General features: G+C 27.8%; 3 protein-coding genes across 3 annotated transcripts; 2 read left to right on the top strand and 1 right to left on the bottom strand.

Moving 5' to 3' along the window:
• Window positions 1-532: 532 nt before the first annotated feature.
• LOC112594228 (presequence protease, mitochondrial) lies at window positions 533-4,286 on the top strand. The gene is made up of 2 exons (XM_025338915.1): window positions 533-571; window positions 1,187-4,286. Exon 2 carries the CDS (start codon window positions 1,207-1,209, stop codon window positions 4,216-4,218), a length of 3,012 nt encoding a protein of 1,003 aa, XP_025194700.1. The 5' UTR covers window positions 533-571; window positions 1,187-1,206; the 3' UTR covers window positions 4,219-4,286.
• Window positions 4,287-6,237: 1,951 nt separating this feature from the next.
• On the bottom strand, window positions 6,238-8,520 carry LOC112591687. Its single transcript, XM_025335588.1, has 3 exons — window positions 8,167-8,520; window positions 7,786-7,946; window positions 6,238-6,690 (listed from the first exon to the last, which is right to left on the bottom strand). Exons 1-3 carry the CDS (start codon window positions 8,196-8,198, stop codon window positions 6,371-6,373), a joined length of 513 nt encoding a protein of 170 aa, XP_025191373.1. The 5' UTR covers window positions 8,199-8,520; the 3' UTR covers window positions 6,238-6,370.
• A 5,493-nt stretch (window positions 8,521-14,013) lies between these two features.
• LOC112590882 (mitochondrial glutamate carrier 1-like) lies at window positions 14,014-19,139 on the top strand. Its single transcript, XM_025334475.1, has 8 exons — window positions 14,014-14,403; window positions 17,324-17,350; window positions 17,692-17,826; window positions 17,889-18,035; window positions 18,101-18,237; window positions 18,437-18,622; window positions 18,684-18,840; window positions 18,899-19,139. The coding sequence occupies exons 1-8, from the start codon at window positions 14,369-14,371 to the stop codon at window positions 19,038-19,040; spliced, it is 966 nt and encodes a 321-aa protein (XP_025190260.1). The 5' UTR covers window positions 14,014-14,368; the 3' UTR covers window positions 19,041-19,139.
• The last annotated feature ends 2,259 nt before the right edge of the window (window positions 19,140-21,398 follow it).

Raw genomic sequence — 21,398 nt, 5'->3', positions numbered from 1 at the left:
GAAATCAAATATTATTTAATACCAAATATGATCAAACCAATTTATACCAAATGGTAAATATCAAATAGGTACCAATTTTCCATTTACATCTTAATTCATAGGTATGTTTTTAATTCTTAAGTTTTTTAACTGGCCGGTGTAACAATCAATAGTTTAACTTTGGTTTAAACCATTGATAATCGATTGTAATACCCGAGGTAATACGGTCTTTTCCATTTTGATCCCGGTTAAAACTCTGATAAGAGGCCCTTAGTGATTACCTACTGATTACTATATAGACATGTAATATATTATACTATATAGTGTAGTCGACAGTCTTCAGTCTTCACTTTTCACACTACACTACTACAGTACTATAGTTCTTCTCGCTCGTTATCCAACAGTTATTTATGTTTCCACATTGTGCTGTACATTATCTAGATTTCTGTACATAAATATTAAATATATATTGCAAATATGACAAAATAAGTATAAATTAACAATTTCTTTGTAATTTTATATACCAGTTAATTAATACAGAAAAATAAGCTTTTAATAGACTTCATTTATTTTTGAAAATACTATTTAAAACGTGAGTATGCTTAACATAATTTAATATTAACGTGCCCAATTTCAAATTGTTATACCTAACCCTAGATTTGTTGTAAGTACTGTGTGTTATACGGACATATTATGGTGTTGCTCACAAGATTTCGGTTCCAATAATTCTTTTAAATGATTTATTATTAATTATATATCCCATTAATCTTTCTAACTAAACAATTGTAAAGTTTGAATCTCATCTGAACTCTGAGACTTGGAGAAGGTTCATATTCAAAGTTGTCAAAAATAGTAGAATAAACCATCTAGTCTCTCTAAGTCTTAGAAGTGCATAATTTTTATTTTTATTTGTTTTATATGTCTGTCAACAGTTTTCCCTTTTATTATCTATTAGAAAAAAATATGACAATGTATTCAGATACTTTCAAAAAACCTGTTGAAATCATTACTGGTTATAAATTATGTTTGCTTACAAATAATTTGAGCTTGCAAACATTAATCAAATTTAATATCTGTCTTTCAAACCATATAAGTATACAATATATTTTAACTGTACAATGAAAGTAAATATTAAAACACATAACATAAAATTTATAATATTATTACATTAAATTAGTACCTTAAACATTTTTTTTTATTTTTACAGTGTTTTTTTAACTGTTCAAGATGCTTAGACTTTCAAAAGTGCTAAACAAACACAGTGCAAATATTCGTAACCTTAGCATTTTAAGAACTAAAACACCAAAATATGACACTGTGTTTGAAGTTGGACGAGAAATAGAAGGCTTTGTTGTTAAAGAAGTCAGGCCAATTGCTGACTTTCAGCTCACTGCATTACGTCTCGAACACCAGAAATCTGGGGCAGATTATCTACACATTGATAGAAACGATACTAACAATGTTTTTAGTGTGGCATTCCGTACAACACCAAAGCAGTCAAATGGATTACCACATATTCTTGAACATACTACTTTATGTGGTAGTAAAAAATTCCCATGTCGTGATCCATTTTTTAAAATGCTTAATCGTTCCATGGCGAATTTCATGAATGCCATGACTGCACCTGATTATACCTTCTATCCATTCTGTACTGAAAACCAATCTGATTATTATAATCTTATGTCAGTATATTTAGATGCTGTTTTTAATCCAATGTTACGAGAATCTGATTTTCGTCAAGAAGGATGGCGTTTAGAACACAAAGATGTGGAAGATAAAAATTCTCCAATAGAGATAAAAGGAGTTGTCTACAATGAAATGAAAGGTGTGTATTCAGATAATCAACAAATTTATAATGAACATTTTCTGAATAACATTTTACCAAGTAATACATATGGTATTAATTCAGGTGGTGATCCTAATGTTATACCATCTTTAACTCATTCTGATCTCGTTGCTTTTCACCATAGATATTATCATCCAAGTAATAGTCGTTTCTATTCTTACGGAAATTTTAACTTGGGAAATCATCTTAAATTTTTAAATGATACATTTTTAAAAGATTGTTTAACAGACCTTTCTATTAAACAAGAAACAAAGGTTCCAAATGAAAAACGTTGGACAAAATCTAAACGTGCACATGTTGCTTGTAGAGAAGATCCAATGGTGCCTAAAGATAAACAATCATCGTTGAGTATTGGCACTCTTTGGAGCGATATCACAAATACACAAGAAACCTTTGAGTTAGCCATACTTTCGAGGTTATTATTAAATGGTCCTAATGCTAAGTTTTATAAAACTCTTATAGAACCAAACATAGGAACTGATTTCAGTGCTGCAACTGGTTTCACAGATCAGACAAGAGACACATTTTTTGCAGTAGGACTTCAGGGGTTAAATATATCAGATTTTGAACGAGTGGAATCAATTTATGAAGACACAATTAAATCAGTCATCAAGGAAGGTTTTGATAATCGTGATATTGATAATATTTTACACTCAGTTGAACTTTCTATGAGGCATCAGACTTCAAATTTTGGATTACAATTGTTATATGGTACATTGCCTATTTGGAATCATGATGGTAATATACTAGATTCCATGTGTGTCAGTGAAAAGATAGATGAATTTAAAAAAAAACTGTCTAATCAACCTAATTATTTACAATCACTAGTTGATAAATATTTGTTAAATAACAATCACAAACTTGTAATGACGATGTCACCAGAAAACAACTTTGAAGAATCTAGAAAAGAAAACGAGGACAAGTTACTAAAAGAAAAACTGGCTCCTTTAACTGATGCAGACAAAGAAAACATTTATCGTCAAGGTTTAGACCTTCGAAAGCAACAAGATGCAACACAAGATGTTACATGTTTACCATCGTTGAGCCTCAATGATTTAAAAAAAACAACTGATTCTGTACCACTCATAAGAGAAAACATAAATAACACTCCGGTATTTATATTTCCACAACCAACTAATCAAGTGACTTATTTTAGAAGTTTAATAAATACATCACATTTATCTGACGATTTGAAGACTCTCATTCCATTATTTTCTAATGTTGTTACCAGAATGGGTACCAGATCTATGGACTTTAGGCAATTTGATCAATTGGTGAGAAAGTCTACTGGAGGTTTACAAATGTCCCAATCAATTATAGATTCACCTACAAATTTATTCAACATGAAAGAAAGTGTTATTCTAAACTCTCATTGTTTGGACAAAAATGTTGATGAAATGTTTGATCTTTGGAAACAAATATTTACAGAAGTAACTTTTGAAGATGAAAACAGATTCAAAACTCTTTTACAAGAAGAGGCAAGTAGTTTAGCCAATAGTATTTCAGGTAGTGGACACATGTATGCAATGCTGTGTGCAACTGCTGGTATTAATCCAATTGATGCTCAACGTGAAACGTACGGTGGACTTCAATATGTTAGTACCATGAAAAAAATTGCCCAAATTGATGATTTAACATCAATATTGAAAAAACTAGAAGAAATCGGTGCAAAGATATTAAACAAAAATACTATGAAATGTTCATTAACCGTAGTAGAAAACAACTCTACAGCAATTAAAGGTCTTGAAAGTTTTCTCAATACAATTCCCGGAAACTGGAATCAGTTAAATGAATATAATAAAATTGATAAACAAGATAACAATGTAAAGTGTTTCCATCATGTGTTACCATTTTCCGTCAATTATTGTGCAAAAGCTCTACCAGGTGTTCATTACGTTCATAAGGATTTTGCTCCATTGAAAGTTCTTTGCAAGTATTTAAGTTCGAAATATTTATTGCCTACAGTAAGAGAAAAAAATGGTGCATATGGATCTGGTGCCTCACTGAGTATGTCTGGAAGTATTCAAATGTTCTCCTATAGAGACCCAAAACCAATTGAAACATTTGAAGCCTTTGATGGCGTTTGTAATTGGGTAAATAATAAAAAAATAACAATTGAAGAATTAAATGAAGCAAAATTAGCTATATTTCAAGGAATAGATCATCCAGTTGCACCAATGTCAAAAGGTAATGCGTTGTTTTTCAACGATATGGACCAACAAATTAAACAAGAACACAGAAATCAAATCATGAATGTAAAAATTGAAGATCTTTTAAGCGTAGCTAACTTATACTTTTCAAACACAAATTTTTCCAAAGCTCTAATCGGTCCAGCGAATAATGACATTCATTCAGGAACTAATTGGAACGTGACCAACCATGAAGACTTATAAAATCATATTTTTGTATAAAAATTTATGTGTAAATTCAGCAATGAAATATGTTTATTAACGTTATTCAATTTAGAACTTAATTGTTTTTTTTAAATATAATTTGTTATAACTATTAATAGTATGAGTTTGTAAGAAAAGTAAAATTTGTTGAATTTTCAGTTGAACATGGTTTATTACTTTATTTTAATAAATACACCTTATTATACAGGTTGTTCCATAAAGAATATCTAGGCTTAAAAACAATAAATTCTATAAAGTATTATTATTTTTTTTTTTTTTGAAAATTGAACCTGGTACCAATCCAAACTGTAGGAAAATATAAATTAGAATATAAAAAGCTCTATAGAAGTCAGCTAGTGACATAACGCTATTAGTATTTATGCGCTCGTATTACCTGTAGGGAACAAATTTATATGTAATAAAAGTACAGAAATATGGAGGTTTAGTCTATAAAATATGTGCTAAAAACATTAGAATATGTGGGAAAAAATTGAATTAAACAAAAAAAATACAGTAAGTATAATTATTAAATCATCAAAATGATTTGTTGCATTGAATAATTACAATTTCTTTTAAATTATCAAATGTTAAATTTTGTATATCAGGTCTTAAAATATTTTTAAAACAGCTAATTTCACATCAATTAATGTAATTAGAAGATATTTGAAGTGCATAATATCTGAAGACGATAATTCCAAATTTTTAAAAGGATATGTGCCACTAATAATGTCATCGATTATTTTAAAATCAATGTAGCCTGGATTATTTTCTGAAAAAATATGAATTTTTTCGACAATATATCAATAGGCTGTTTTGTCCACTGCAACATAAATTGAAAACATATGAATGATAAAATATGTTTAAAAATATTTACAAATTAGTGAAATCTGTAAAATAAAAGTATCATCATTTTAATAAGAATGATTTAAGTTGTAAACATTTCTTATTGAATCTTAAATATCTTATTTTGATAAATATATACATTTACATATAAATCTGTTCCTTGATTATTTGTTTTTACAATTTGTATAATTTTTAAATTATTACCACTTTTTTTTAACTATTTATAATAATTTCATTTTTTTTTTTAGTAATTTTTTTTAGATAAATCAAAAAATTTGAAAATTAACTATGAAATTCCTCCTAAGTTGTTGTAATACATATTTAGAGATATTAAAGATACATAGGTACAATTTGTTTTAAAGTATTTCAAATTAAATTATATAGTAAGTTTAGGATTGAATATTAAATGTTTTCTCATAAATAATTCATACTGTAACCAAAAATCTAAAAAATAAATAAATATTATTTTATCAATAAACATTTAAATTGTAAGTTCAAATTAAGAAAAAATTACATTATATTATTCATAAGGATTTGAAACTTTTAATGTATATAATTATATTTTATACACACATTTCGGTCAATTATTCCTTAATAACAAAAAATACTCAACATCTCTGCATAGTAACCTACATTTCACTTTTCTATATTTAACCATTTACATAATTTATATTCAAATGTAAGTATTCAAATACATTTTAATACAATAATCTTCAACTCTGATCATAGCTCAAGAAATTTTATTGATTCAACAAAATGTTATGATACATAGTTTTTTAATATTCTAACACTATTACAGAAGAACAATTTTCATGAGATACAAATTAATATTCTAACACTATTACAGAAGGACAATTTTCATAAGTGAGGATACAAATTAATTCTGTTCAAAATATTAAGGTTTACTATTGGTAATTAGTACAATTATAAATATTTTAAAACATTCAAAAGATTTTTTATTTGTATACATAATACATAAGTAATCAATATTACAACAAAATCAAAATTGGTTAATAATTTTGTGAATTAAAATCTAAAATATCATACTTAAAAATGTTAATGATAAATACTATAATGTTTAGTTTATCAATGTAAAAATTATTTGGTTAAATTAAATGAATGAATACTAGGAAATTAAATTAAATTATTATATACTTATAATAAAACAAACTTTACATTATAAAAGAAAATAGATACCAATTCAAATATCAAGTTTATTAAATTACTTTTAGATACATCAGAAATGAGTCATTTTTGAGTAAGAAATTTAATTATTTTTCAAAATTTTAGAAATATGATTCACAAGATGTTATTTAGGTTTTAATTGTTCATTAGTAACATCTAAACTACTATCAAAAATATCAGCCAATACATCAGAGGAAGCATCAGAAGGAACATCAGCTGGAACATCAGCAGGAACATCAGCAGGTACATCAACAGGGACATCAACAGGGACATCAACAGGGACATCAGCAGGGACATCAGCGGGGACATCAGCATTTATTACAGTGGGAGAACTAGATTCTGATATATTCAGATTATAAGGATTTTCACTCCCATCAATGTTTGATGACAAAAAGTTTTCCACTTTCTCATGTAACTCAACTTCCATTTCAACTGGTAACTCATCTAAAAATAAAATAAAATAAAATATTTAAAGCTTATAAATAATTGATTTCATTTATTTATTAAATAGTATAATATGTTTATACGTTTATATTTGTTAAAAAAAGAGTTTTGATATGAAGAATCATTTACAATTAACTTGTTTATGGATTACTATATAAATATTACATTTATTATGTATATCTGTAAACTAAAAATTACAGACTATAGGCTATAAGAATAACTAGAAAATTATTTTAAAAAGTTTTATCCATTTTTGTGTGACTTAAATAGTTCTTAATGAGTCAAAACCCCAAGTTATTTCCATATTTATAAAAGGCACTGATTCAATGTGTTACACATACATTTTCTGTTCACTGGGCAACCATATATAGCTATTATCTTTATTTCTATTTATCTTTCTTGTCTTTTAAAAACTCATCATAATTTATGTCATAATAGCATCTTTCATGTCTAATAGAAATTTGTCAAATATAGTTTAATTGTTTGGGTGAATGGATCTTTACCACTCTTCTTTAAATTGTCCAGGCAATAATGAAGAAGCACCGTTTACTCTTATTTCATATCACTTTTACGCTCTATGATTTGGATGTTGGCATTTGTATCAGGATCAATAAACCATTCTTGATGATTCATGGTATTGTGTAGGTATTCTTCACTGTTTAATGACAAATAAGCTCTCCATTTATCGCTATGAATTATATTTCCTCATGCCATGCATAGCCAATAACCAGATAGGAATACGCACATTGTCCATAAGTCACATACTGGCCTGGCAAAATTAGCAGTTGTAGATCGCACATTCAACCGTTGCCTTATAATTTTTATTTATTTTCCTAGTAAAAAAATACTGGGCTTCACTGAGAACAGTTTATAAGTTTGGAATAAAAATAGTTAATTAAATCAGGTATTTGAAGGGGATATACAATTTTAGCCATAAAAATATTATTTAATTTATTTAAACGATTTCCAAGTAAAATCTTTCCAGAATAATTATAATATAATAATTATAATTGTGTAAAATTAAGGAAATTAAGAAATCAGCTTTTAATAAAATTAGATACTCAAGTTAAGAATAAATCATAATTTAACTCATACCACGAGCACGTGCACCAACTTCTTTGTATAATTCTTCAAACTTAACATTAGTTAAATCTTGACCATCTTCATGTCGTTTTTGAAGAGAAGCGTACACTAATTTTTCTACTTTTTCGACCCACTTGGATTCAATTAGTCGTATATTGATCCGATCTTTGACACTGCATAACAAAAAGGAATAACTATTATTATACATATTTAATTATGAGTTCTTAACATAAAAATGAATGGAAAATAGGTAGGTATCCTAATAATTTTAGTTCAAGTCAAATTTAACGATCATAACAACTAAAGAAATTAAAAATGTTTGTGCAATTATAAACATTAGACAGGTAAATATCATCTTAGAAATAAAGTATGTATTATTAAAAAATGACTTACATTTGATCTACAGTTATAGATCGATTACACATCTTTCTGAATTCGATAGATATGTTGAGATAAATTTGAAAAGGCACTCGTGTTTTCTGCTTTTAGATCAAAATACAAAATACATGCATACAACTGAAATAATGTTACTGACTGTCTTACTAAAGTACTGAAACGTCTGAAACATATATTAATATTTAATATATTTGTGGGCATCAAGCACTTTTCTCGAAATCATGGATGAATGGATGTACTGATTTAGATCACAATTCACAAGTCGATGAGAACAACTGCTATCAAGTAAAATAGGTACCTAATCAGAATAAAAAAAATACATTTTTTTTTTTTATCATTTACGTTTTGATAACATAGTAGTCTCAAGTCTGGAGTGTTTAGACCACAAATATATAAAAATATTTTTATATATCTGTGGTTTGGACTCTGTAGTCTAAAGTCTATAGAGTATAAATACCAAATACTGAAAAACCTATCTAAATGACTAGATCCTCAAACTAATCAGGAAGTATAGAAACGTAGGTACCTACCCGATACAATGGATTAAAATATTATATAAATATATTACCAATAGGGCAATAGACAATAGTATTAAGACAATTTATAGTATAAATATACGAGGTCTGGCTATTAAATAAAAAGACTGCACGCCTAGAGAGCGCCCTAGACGGGTAGGGTAAAAACGAGAAGTGCGTTGGGTATCTGGATATCTTGTCTATGCACTATGCCACTATGCAGTATGCAGTATGCACGTCCCAAAACATTAAACAGTAAACACGTTTCCGTCAATATTACAGTACTTGTGCAGTTGCGGTTAGAAACGAATGTGTTTTTTTTCTCGTGCCGAAAACCATTTGTGATGAAAAACAGGAGCAACGTATCAATCTCAAATTTCTCGTTAAATTGAAAAAAACTCCGACTAAGTGCTATAAGTTGTTACAAGAGGCCTATGGGGACAATTCTCTATCTCGTGCACGTATTTTTGAGTGGTGTAAACGCTTTAGTGAGGGTCGAGAGAACACTGAAGATGATCAGCGCCCAGGTCGCCCTGTGACTGTTTCAACGCCAAAAACAGTGACCAAAATTAACCAAATTGTGCGTGTAGGTCGTTGAATGAGCATCCGGATGATTGCCGAGGCTGTAAACGCCGATAAAGAAACAGTTAGAAAAAAAATTTGACGTTGAAACAAAGCGACAAGAATCGCCCAGAATCAAAAAAGCAAGGATGTCCAAATCAAAATTCAAGGTAATGTTGATCGTATTTTTCGGCATTAACGGTATCGTGATGACTGAATGGGTTCTAAATGGTTCAGACTGTCAACCTGACTTACTATTTGTCAGTTTTGGCAACAATGCGAGAGCGAGTTCGTAAAAAACGGCCAGAGTTGTGGAAGAACAACCCGTGGATTTTACACCAGGACAACACACCTGCCCATAACGCGCTATCTGAGAAGCAGTATTAGGCCAGTAAGCGTACTCCAGTGCTCGAACATCCGCCGAACTCACCAGATTTGGCACCGTGCGACATTTTTTTGTTTCTATAAAATTTGCTTTAAAAGGGACCCGGTTTGAGTCGATGGAAGCAGTAAAGCAAGAAACGGCAGAGCTCATAAAGGCCCTCACCAAAAAAGACTTTCAGCAATGCTTCGATCAATGGAAACAACTTATGGAAAGGTGTGTGAGTGTGTGACGATGGGGAGAGGAGCATTCGAATGTAAAATCATTTTTATAATAAAACCCTTTTTCGTAACCAGTCTCGTTATTTAATAGCCAGACCTCGTACTATAGACCACGAATTAAGATTTATCGTGGTTACTACTATTGTATTAACTACTTAATAATTAGTATACCTAATAGAAATATGTTTTAACCCATATAGAGTGTAACAATTATCAGAAAATATATTAAATAGGATTAAATCCTGTAAAATAGAGATTTTACATAGCTTTTAACATTAAAGCTTTAAACTTACTGACCTTACGGTCAGGATTTAGAAATTATAATTTGTTATCTAAAACTTGAAAATTCTATATGCAGTATACTGCCTAGTATTTATTTTTACCTGTTGTTATTAAATGTATTATAATTTATAATAAATTAACATGTGTAATTATATAGTTTTATTAAAAAACTAAAAATTGTTAATAAAAAGATCATCATTATTAAGCTAGAATTTTAATGACTTGCATTTTTACCTTCAGTGCTATACAGTTTTCATAAAAATCAAATTTATTTAGTTGTTTATACCTACTAAATAATTTAAGGAATGTAATTTTTATTTGCATTTTTTAGGTCATTTTTACAAATATTACGTTAATTTTGAGTATTTAAACTAATTTTTATTTATTTTAAGCTTTTTTTTTAATAAATGTTGTACAGATAATCCCAATTATCTACTCCAATCCATTAATATTTAAAAAGCAATATAATTCATTGTCAACTCAGATTTGAATATATTTGTTTAATTTACTTCTTATAACAAATGTTTACCTATTGTGTGTAATATAAAAAATGAAAGCGTGTACTTGAAACACACTAGTATCTTTAAAAGCAATACATGTCATACGTGTCAAGAATTTAAGAAAAAATCGAAATTCGATATCTAGTTATTATTTATAATGTTAGGTAATTCCTAATTAATTACATTGTTTAAATATTTACCTATAATCATAGACCTTATAGTATAAGGTCTATGCCTATAATATATCAAATATTCATGTAAACAATGAAAAAAAGCTATAAATATTATTTTGACGAATATTTTTATTTTTTTTATTTTTACAAGATATTTACAATCTATTCAAAGAACAATAAGTAAATTTGATAAGAGTAATAAAACATGAAAAGTATAACGGAAGAAGCCACCCATTGATGACACTACCTATTTTGTTTCGTTTCAGTTTAATAAGGGGATTTTCTAGGATTCATGCATTTAGCAGGTCACGACACCAGTTACGTTTAAGACGTCTAGCGGGATTACTCGGAATCGAAGGGTTTGCTAGATTTTTTATAAGAGGATTAGGATGGTTGGGTAACCTACTGTGGAAACGCTTATAATATAGTTTTGCTTCGTCTTTGACGGAATTCATTTTAAGGTCTTGTTGAATAGAATGGTTGGAGACATAAGGTGGAACATTAAGTAGTTTCCTTAGCGCAATATTTTGAAAAGTTTGGATCTTATTGATGTTAGATTTTTTTGCATTACCCACGAGCTGTATGCCATATGTCCAGATGGGCTTGATTAGAGATTTATAAATAAGAAGTTTAGTTTTATTATTTGTGTATTTATTGTTTTTGCAAAAAGTTTTTAACAGGCGCAGCCGTAGGTTTAAATTTTGTCTTTTAGATTTAAGGTGAGGGGCCCAGGTAAGTCTGCAATCAAGTGTAAGTTCTAAATATTTGACAATGGAAGAAGTAGGAATTTGAGTGCCATATATAGATAACTCGGGGCAAGGAGAGAGACGAAGTGTGAATAAGGTGTGGATAGATTTTGTCTGGTTAATTTTAAATCGCCACTTGGTATACCAGTCTTCCATAAAGATTAAGTGATTTTGAAGATTGTATGAAGCTATTTCCGGATTTGAATTGATAGATATTATTATCTTATCGTCAGCATAGTCAGCAACTAAAGTGTTAGGTGAGGTAGGCTGATCAGCAGCATAAATGTTATAAAGTACTGGAGAGAGTATACCTCCTTGGGGAACACCGGCTGAAATATTGGATATAGTTGAGTGTGCATTACCGAATCTGATTTGAAAATGACGGTTTGACAGGTATGCTTTAATGGTTAGGTAATAAATAAGGTGCAAATTTTTTTTAATTTGACTAGAAGACCATCGTGCCATACCCTGTCAAACGCTTTTGTGAAATATCTAAAAAGGCATAAGTATAATACTGTTTTTTTTTTGAGTGAGAACGAGATGGCATCGACAATTCTGTGTACCTGATGAATAGTAGAGTGGGCTGAACGGAAGTCAAATTGGGTCTCAGGTAGAACCGAGTTTGAGATATTAAGTAAGATGCGCTTAAGGATCAATTTTTCAGAATGTTTGCGAAAAAAGGCAGAAGACTAATAGGACGAAAGGAAGATACGGTATCTGGAGGTTTCTTAGGCTTGAGAATCATAATAATAGTTGAAAATTTCCATAATATTGGAAAGTAAGAAAGTCTTAAAATACAATTAAAAATGTGAGTGAGGTGTATTATAGCTTTTTTTGGTAAGCATCTGGCAACTTCGCCTGTGATGAGATCGAAACCTGGAGATTTTTTCTGCGAGTACTTATCAATAACATATTTGACTTCACTTGGTGAAAAGTGTTTTACAGGACGAAAAACAGGAAGAAGAGAATTTAGAGACTCGGCAACAGCAAAATTATTTTCAAGAGAGAAAATTTCGGGATGGGGTTGAAATATCTCAGGAAGAAAACCTTTAAATAATTCAGCTTTTTCCCAGTCGGTGCAGACAAAGGATCCATCTGATTTTTTAATTAGTACGTTAGGAGAATTGCGTTTACATGTTCTTTTGGTGGCTCTCTAAAGACTGCCGTCATTAGGAGACAGATTTATCAAGAATTTTTCAAGTAAAGAGGCTTTATGTTTGGCCAACATTTTTTTAAGGAGATTAGAGAGTTTATTATAGTTATGTTTAAGAGAGGGAAGGCGAGTACGTTGGAAAAAGGCTCTAGCCCTCCTCTTATCTGCAATTAATAGACGAATATCAGAAGGAACTGAACTCTGATTTAGAGGATGATGTGAGTGTGAATTGGATGATCAAGCCGCTGACTGGATCAAATTTGTAAAATTATTTATAGAGAACATTTTATTATAAAAACATACATATTTCAATTTATACCATAATTTTATTATAAAATTTACTTCTATAAAGATTATCAGATATTTTTATCTGATTATTTTATCAGATATGGGATTAACATACCTACTATAATTTTTTATGAGATTCAATTCATCGAGATAAATTTATTTAGGACCCAATTTACCGATTCCGTCCCTCAAAACTATTTAAGATGAAAAATAGATGAATCTTTACTAAATAAATATAAATATTTACAAATTACAATATTTTGTCGTGGATATGATACTAAAATGGTTGTACAACCCTTTATTTAAATTTTTGACGTGATGCTAAGGTGACAACCTTTCATTATAATTGACTGCCTATTTAAGTGATCTAGCCGCAGTTTCCTTTTTGCTTTGTTCGTAAATTTGGCTTGTTAGAACTTAGAAGGGAGGCTAAAATTATAAGCATTTCACATTGAACAAGCCCACAGAGGGCTTTGCCCTCTTAAGTTTATTAAGTACTCGTCAACTTAAAAAAAATATAGAAGGCTAAGCTCCTCCCTCAATTTACGTCTATGGTTTTGTACTCAATAAATTGATTCGAAACTTACTTACGACAAAACGTTATTTATGACCACTAGAACGTGTTAAAAGACAGTACATTTGTGTGTCATCATAGCCCACAGGTCACAGGTAAAATACATCTTTATTATCTTTGTAGAACGTCCGCCTTGGAGTAATAGTAATAATTAGCGATATAATTTCGTGAATTCTTTAATAGTTTAATACCTATGATTTCGTAATCATAATTCTATTAACATCCAAATAACACCGTGGCCATGACCTTACCACTTATCACTATGGCACATTGGCACTATCTACAGCAGAAAACAGATTAGTGAATATAATTCACTGCGACAGATTATCCGTGTCGCTGGACGCGTGTCGCATGTATTATCATTTGACATTTATCATTATCGCAGAACATATTATTTTGTACGTTATCATAGCGTAGTAAAGTATTTGCATACAAGCATATTGATTGCCAAGCACAACGCCGACGATCAAACGAATTATTTAACAATCAAGACAAATAATTATAAATTATAATAGTGTTGTACCTATTACATTATCATTTACTTTTCCTCGCCGCGGCTGCAGCGGTACCCACCATAGTATCGGCCAAGGGCGGTCGACGGTTTGTGGTTACGTTAATACGTTAGTAGTTTAGTTAGTACTTCAGTTCAGTTTGTCGCTCGACGCGGCTTAATACGGTTAGTGTGTATTCTATGACGACGAAAACACTACGACAGTCGTCAGTCTCGAATTCACGATCCATCAGTATTCCGAACGGGGTTTGCGGAGTGCTATTATTTGGCGTCTTCGAAAGTTTTAAGTCACCATGACGTCCTCCAATGCCGTCCAGTCAGAAGTAAAGTAAGTAGTCTTATTACACATTCATGTCCGAACTACGTCGTTAAATTGTATGTTTAAAAATACTTAATTAGGTACCTATTAGTTAATACTTATTAATATTATTACTTACGTCATGAACATTTAACAATAAACGATTTTTTAGGTAAGTATAATTGAATAACTATATTCATTAAACATTCGCATAGTATGATACTTGTATTCATATAAATACTTGCTTTACTTTCTGTGATCCATCACACACAAAATAAAAATATATGTAAGGAATATATTTAGTTCAAAAATATATATTCTAAAAAATGCATGTTTAGATTTTGGCTAAGAAATTAGCATAGCCATATAAATAACCATAACCCCTAGAGTAATAAAATGTAACTTATAACATTGAAATAAGCTCATATTTTTTTTTATTTGATTAGCAATCTGGTGTTTAATTAACCTCTTTAGATTAAATGTTTGCTAGAAATATAAATTTAAATGAATATTGAAGTTAGTTGATAATTAACCATTACTTTCAGTTTTTACATTTGAATATTTATATTTTAATGTTATTTAAGTAGAAGTTTACCTTATCTCATATACATATTTAAGATTATTGTTGAATGAACTGATAAACAAAAAAAGTTAACTAACATTAAGGCATTAATCCATACTTAAAAATTACCTCATAAGTATCTTGTAACTATGAGTTTATTTTGTAAATGAGCACTAAAAAAGTATATTTTGTTAGGTAGGTAAAATAGATATAATAGTTTTCAATTTAAAATCATGAATTCTTTATTACATTTGATGATAAACTTACAAATTATAAATTTTATTTATTTAAAAATATAATTATACCTACTTAATTTCAATCATGAATTTATAATAAATTATCAATATTGAAATTTATAGAATCAATTTTACAAAATTGACCTTTGAATTTTTATCTATTATAACAATTATTTTGATTATTTCTTTTTATTTAGAGTGTTCATTCAATTTAAATTAACACTTGTTTATCTATCATTTTTTAGTATTTTATAGATACTTTTAATAATACCATTAATGCTATTAAATATATTCTATGTAATCAAATTGTAGTATTTATTTTAATAGATAGGTGTTATTACTTATAAAGGTATCTACTTATTCAAATAATTTAAAAACAAAATACTTAATAAGTTTCCAAAATAAAAAACTAAAGCAGATTTCTTGACAGTTATAGATTTAATTGGGAAATTAATTTATCCATTGTATAAAATAGAATAGATTAATTAATGATTCGAGTAATGATTAATCAGTTTGTGACAAAACTGTTCAGCTATTTAGATTATAAATGTCTATGATATATTTTTTTTTATTTCAGTAATTGCTATTCAGATAATATATATTAGGTAATACATGTTTAATATATTTTATTATAATCTACTTATTCTGAAATAACCATATATCTTACCTGATAGGAAATAGTCAATTCTTATAATCATGACTTATTAATTAACCATAAAGGATTTTAGGATTTAATCCATGTTAGTTTATTTGTAAAAATATATTATATTTGTTGAATTGTTAATGTTTTGATGAAAAAAAATTAACCACCTGTTGCACTAATTTGTATGTTAAAATGGAATTATTTATATAAAACTGACTGTTGTTTTAACTCCTAGTCTATTAATATTTCACTTTTCTCTCATATATTTTACTATCAAATATCAATTTAATTTGTATTTTTCATCATTAATCATTATTCTGTATTTTTCTATTATATTTTAATAAAAGATAGTTTGTTACAGTATACCTTATAATATACTATAGTAAACCATGTTATAGTATACAGTTGATTTCGCTTTATTAGAACACATCGGTTGCGTATTATTTTGTCCCAATTAAGTGGTTGTCGCAATAATCTGAAATACTAAAACAAACATATAAATTTGTTAAAAAACTGATTTTTTTAATATATTTTTATTATTACAAATTACATATAGTTATAGAACTTATTTAATAATAAAAAAATAAAAACATGATATAACCTAATTATTTTTAAAAATGTATACATATAAAGAACATTCACATATTTTTTTATTTTTTTCTTATGTATTTTATCTTATTTAAAAAAAACTATGGATATTACTTTGTTTCTTACATATTATTGTTTGTGATACTCGATAAAAATGCCTCAATTACCTGTATTCATGGACCAGATAGCAGTGAACATATAAGTATACATTTATTTTCGTAGTTGAAAAATTGTCCCTATTAAGCAATTGTCTTCATTAACTGGTATCTCTATTAAACGGAATCAACTGTATTATTTTAACACATTAATTAATTAGAAAAATATATCTAATTTATTCAAATTTGTCATTTAATTAATATTTTCAATTTTAAAACATGTCTAAACTGTCTCTGTTTGAATTGTTATAGTTAAATATGAATTTTGGAATAATTCCTAGTTAATTATGTTACATATTATTTTATTTATTCTTACAAATATAATAATACTATATCATTTTTAACTTATTTTATTATTATAAACTAGAAGTATATTTTAATAATTACATTTTGAAGTCTGAATATTTTAATAATGTTCTTTTTTCATTCTTATTTATTGCTATATGTATATAATGCATTCTTAAAGTTTAATGTTAATATGAATATGGTTTCAATTTCAATGAAAAAATCGAGGATGCTAAACTCATTCAATTTTCTCCCTTCAAATAAACCTAAGTGAATAAATCACATCCTTTCTTATTTAATAAAAACCTTTAAATTAGCTAAGTTATTGTTACTATTCCCTTATTACTGTTAATTTAAATGTACAATTTTATATATTAACTTTATAATGAATATACTTTATTATATAATTTTAGAATTGCCCTTTGTAACATATTTATTGTGTTAATTAAATAAATAAGTGAAATTTTGTTTTTATTTTCAGAAAGCTTCCATCTTCTGACCGTTTCTCGTGAGTATTATTTTATCAATATTTTTAATTTAATTTAAATTATTTAATAATCATTATTCTATAGGAATATTTATTTTTTTTCAAAAGTACAAAGACAAATACAGCAATTATAATAATTTATTAATTTAGATTAAAATTAATTAATATATACTATAGTCAATATTGGAATTGTGTACTATTAAAACTAAATAATTTTAGTAAATATTTATTAAGATTTCTATAATTTAATATTTAGTGATTCGTTAAACTTAATTAATATTTAATATAAAATTACCTACCTACCTAATTTTCTTTATTTATAACATGGTTAAAATATTAAATACTCAAATGTATATTCATAGATTATTACCAAAAATAATAAATGGAGGTATAGCTGGTATTATTGGAGTAACTGTAGTTTTCCCACTGGATTTGGTTAAAACAAGACTTCAGAATCAAAAGCCAGGTCCTGATGGATCTTTCATGTATAGATCAATGTAAGACTATAAACATAATAATAACCTTTATAATAGTTTTCATAATTTGAACTAATTAATAGGCTTGATGCATTTCGAAAGACATATGCTGCTGAAGGATATTTTGGAATGTACCGAGGATCTGCTGTAAATATTTTATTAATTACACCAGAAAAAGCCATTAAATTAGCAGCTAATGATCAATTTCGACATTGGTTGGCACCGCCTGGGTATGTATTACATAAATATAATTGAATAGAACAGAAGAAACATGTTAAAAACTCTAATTTTTAAGGAAGCCTTTAACGTTAATACGCGAAATGTTAGCCGGTGCAGGTGCTGGGCTTTTTCAAATTGTTGTTACTACTCCTATGGAACTATTGAAAATTCAAATGCAAGATGCTGGACGAGTTGCTGCACAAGCAAAATTAGGTATTTCCAATTATTTTTTTTTTTATTTTTTGTAGAAATTGATGTATGTCATTAAATTTAAATATTTTTGAGTATTAGTTTATTTGTACCATTAATAGATAAAAAATAAAATTTGAATGTTATTACTTGTTAATTTAATCTATAAAAAATTATTTTATGTACAGATATATATGTTCATAAAATTGTATTAATTTTTTAGAAGGAAAAACTGTGCCAAAAATATCAGCTACATCATTGGCACGTGAATTAGTTGCATCCAAAGGGTTATTAGGTCTTTACCGCGGTGTAGGAGCTACAGGAATGCGTGATGTAACATTTTCCATCATTTACTTTCCAATGTTTGCTAGGCTAAATGCTTTGGGACCACGTAAAAAAGATGGCTCTGGTATAAATTTTATTTTTTTTAGATAAATTTCAAACATAATTTATGTTTTTTTATTTATCAGGCGATGCAGTATTTTGGTGTTCATTTGTATCAGGTTGTGTAGCTGGTTCATGTGCTGCTTTAGCTGTAAATCCAATTGATGTAATTAAAACTAGATTGCAAGCAATTAAAAAATCTGATGCCGAGGTAGAATATAAAGGAGTTGTTGACTGTTTTATGTAAGATCATTTTTATAAATAAAATAATTCAATATTATTATATTACTTTATATTCTAGGAAAACATTTCGTAATGAAGGTCCTTTGGCATTCTTCAGAGGTGGCGCATGCCGAATGATAGTGATTGCACCACTTTTTGGTATCGCACAAACTATTTATTATTTAGGGGTAGCTGAAAGAATTATGGGTGTGAAAAAATAAAGAGGCAATATTCAGTGTAAAGCAATAAAAATGTATCTGAAATTAGTTCACTTTTATCCTTACACAGTATTATTGTTAGCTCACTTTTGCGTTTTCACATATTTCTGAGGCTTAGTTAAATACTTATACGAATTTCAAATTTAGTACCTATGAGTGACAAACCATTTACCAAGTTTCACTAAATTATAATCGTTCAATTATTTAATTCAAAGAGGCCAATAACAGTTCAGGGTTGTTATGATTTTCTTGTTTTTATTAATTTTTGTTGGCTTCAACTATTTATTTAGTTGTACTATAATATTTTTATATATATACCAAAAAACTATTTATGATACTTATTATGATAAATAATAATAAAGTAGTTAACTTAGATAAAAACAATCATTTGAATATATGTAACTAATGTTAAGGTTGAAATTAACTGTGATTGTTGATAAACATTATCTTAATTGTGTACTTAAATATTACCTGTGCTGTCATTCATTCCGTGTCCAATGTAACCGTGATTATATGTTAATGCCAAATTTTTACTTTACTTACTATTATAATTAATATAGAATTATACTTATTTTGATTATTTTAATAATGTCTAAAAACCATAATAAATTTGACAATTAACTTTATTAACTGAATAATTCTGTTTTTGTTTATAATTATGTCATTTTTGCTAAAATTCTAAAAAAATGTATTATACTTGATCTATACATTTGAGTTAAGAAGCTGAATATACATAATATATTAGTATATAACTGTTTTGTTTATTGAATTATGTATTTCTTGAACAAAATAAGAATTGTATGCAGAATTGATTAAAGTCTTAGTATTTTAATAGAATTTTTCAACAGACAAGTGCAAACATTACAAAGGTTTTTGATTTTGGTAAATATCTTACTCCAAATTCCAGTTGTATCATACAATTTATCAATATATTATATACTTGCATTATACATATCTGAAATTAAAAGATATTTTTTTATTTTGTTACATATTTAAGAATAATAAAAAAAATGAATCAGTTTCTTTGATTCTTCTATAAATGATCAGAAGAAAGTGCAAATTATGTTTCTTAAAACATTTGCACTAAACTCTAGGTTTAGAATTTAAATGTGATTAGTAGAGTGCTATACTCTAAACATTTCAAAAACACTCATTGTATATCATGAGAATAACCTAACATATCTACAAACATAATGTATGACATTAATTAATTTTAAGTGTATCAAAAAATTGTTCGTTAATAACAATGACATTGACAATTGACCCTTATTTTTATTAATATAACCATTATTACATACTCTTGATGAATACTTGGTAACTAATTATTTATCTGCTATGTTTCATATCATTTTCATCCTTCTAAAGTGAATGGGTACCTATTAATTTATTAGAACTTTATAGAAATATCATAGATCATTAATGTTTTATGGAAAGATATAACACTGATTTACAAATTTATTATTTACATAGTAATCTATAAACTTGATTGAATTAAGTAATGCAGTGTAATTGAATAGTCGCGTACATCAAAATAAATGTTTGTGTAAATAGTAGTTATGTTGAGTTATTTTTATCGGCTATTGCAAAATAACACCACAGTTATTGGGTACCGACAAGGACGCCCTCAGAAATGTAGCTCAGAGGGGACAAAAAAAAATTGTAAGTACCTATACTTATGGGAAGATTTACCGCTACATCTTTCATCTACTCATATTTTATAATACAATCATTAATAATTTTTTTTTAAATTAAAACTAATTTAAGTTAATATAAAATTACGCTATTCTAATATTTATAATAAAAAACATAATAAAGTTTAAACAAAAAACAACTTTATTTGATTGAATTTACATCATATTAATTATTTTATTCAAAAAGTAATGACAATCTCATTTAGTTTGAAGCAAATAAATTAATTGAATCATCAATTTTTTGATTAAAAAATTGTTTATTGTCATACCTTTGGCGATGGATATTAATATTATTAATTACACTTCCAATTTTGTAATTGACTTGAAAAATCTCAGGGGGGCAATGGCCCCCACTGTACCCCTCCGAACGTACCTGGGTACCGACATTGAATCTATACGTCATTATAATATGAATTGATGGTACGACGTTTGCAATAGTAAGTATTTTATTGCTCTGTGATATGTCATTTTCCCAAGAGCAATGTATGTTTGTATAACAGTATTTTTATTTTATTTGGTCCACCGAAAATCCATTTGTTTTTCAAGAAACCCTTTTAAACTATCAGAAAATTGAAGTTTTGTGTATCATATTACGTTGTTGAACAGTGGACCGTATTTTCTTTGAAACAACAGTCAGTAAACATTACTTGTATACTGAGATATTTCAACA

This window comes from Melanaphis sacchari, unplaced genomic scaffold (genome assembly GCF_002803265.2).
Source record: "Melanaphis sacchari strain LSU unplaced genomic scaffold, SCAv2.0 Contig0_pilon_pilon, whole genome shotgun sequence".
NCBI classification, from domain to species: Eukaryota; Metazoa; Arthropoda; class Insecta; order Hemiptera; family Aphididae; genus Melanaphis; species Melanaphis sacchari.
Note: the sequence above shows the minus strand (reverse complement) of the source record. Positions and strands in the feature narration are given on the sequence as shown.

What these genes read in the sequence shown, in the direction of transcription:
- LOC112594228 (XM_025338915.1), top strand. Translation starts at nt 1,207, where the DNA reads ATGCTTAGACTTTCAAAAGTGCTAAACAAACACAGTGCAAATATTCGT.
- LOC112591687 (XM_025335588.1), bottom strand. Translation starts at nt 8,198, where the DNA reads ATGTGTAATCGATCTATAACTGTAGATCAAAT. An exon ending in TCTATAACTGTAGATCAAAT is followed by an intron (nt 7,947 to 8,166) that starts GTAAGTCATTTT and finishes TTTGTTATGCAG; the next exon opens with TGTCAAAGATCGGATCAATA. An exon ending in AGTTGGTGCACGTGCTCGTG is followed by an intron (nt 6,691 to 7,785) that starts GTATGAGTTAAA and finishes TTTTATTTTTAG; the next exon opens with ATGAGTTACCAGTTGAAATG.
- LOC112590882 (XM_025334475.1), top strand. Translation starts at nt 14,369, where the DNA reads ATGACGTCCTCCAATGCCGTCCAGTCAGAAGTAAA. An exon ending in GCCGTCCAGTCAGAAGTAAA is followed by an intron (nt 14,404 to 17,323) that starts GTAAGTAGTCTT and finishes TTTTATTTTCAG; the next exon opens with AAAGCTTCCATCTTCTGACC. An exon ending in CCATCTTCTGACCGTTTCTC is followed by an intron (nt 17,351 to 17,691) that starts GTGAGTATTATT and finishes GTATATTCATAG; the next exon opens with ATTATTACCAAAAATAATAA.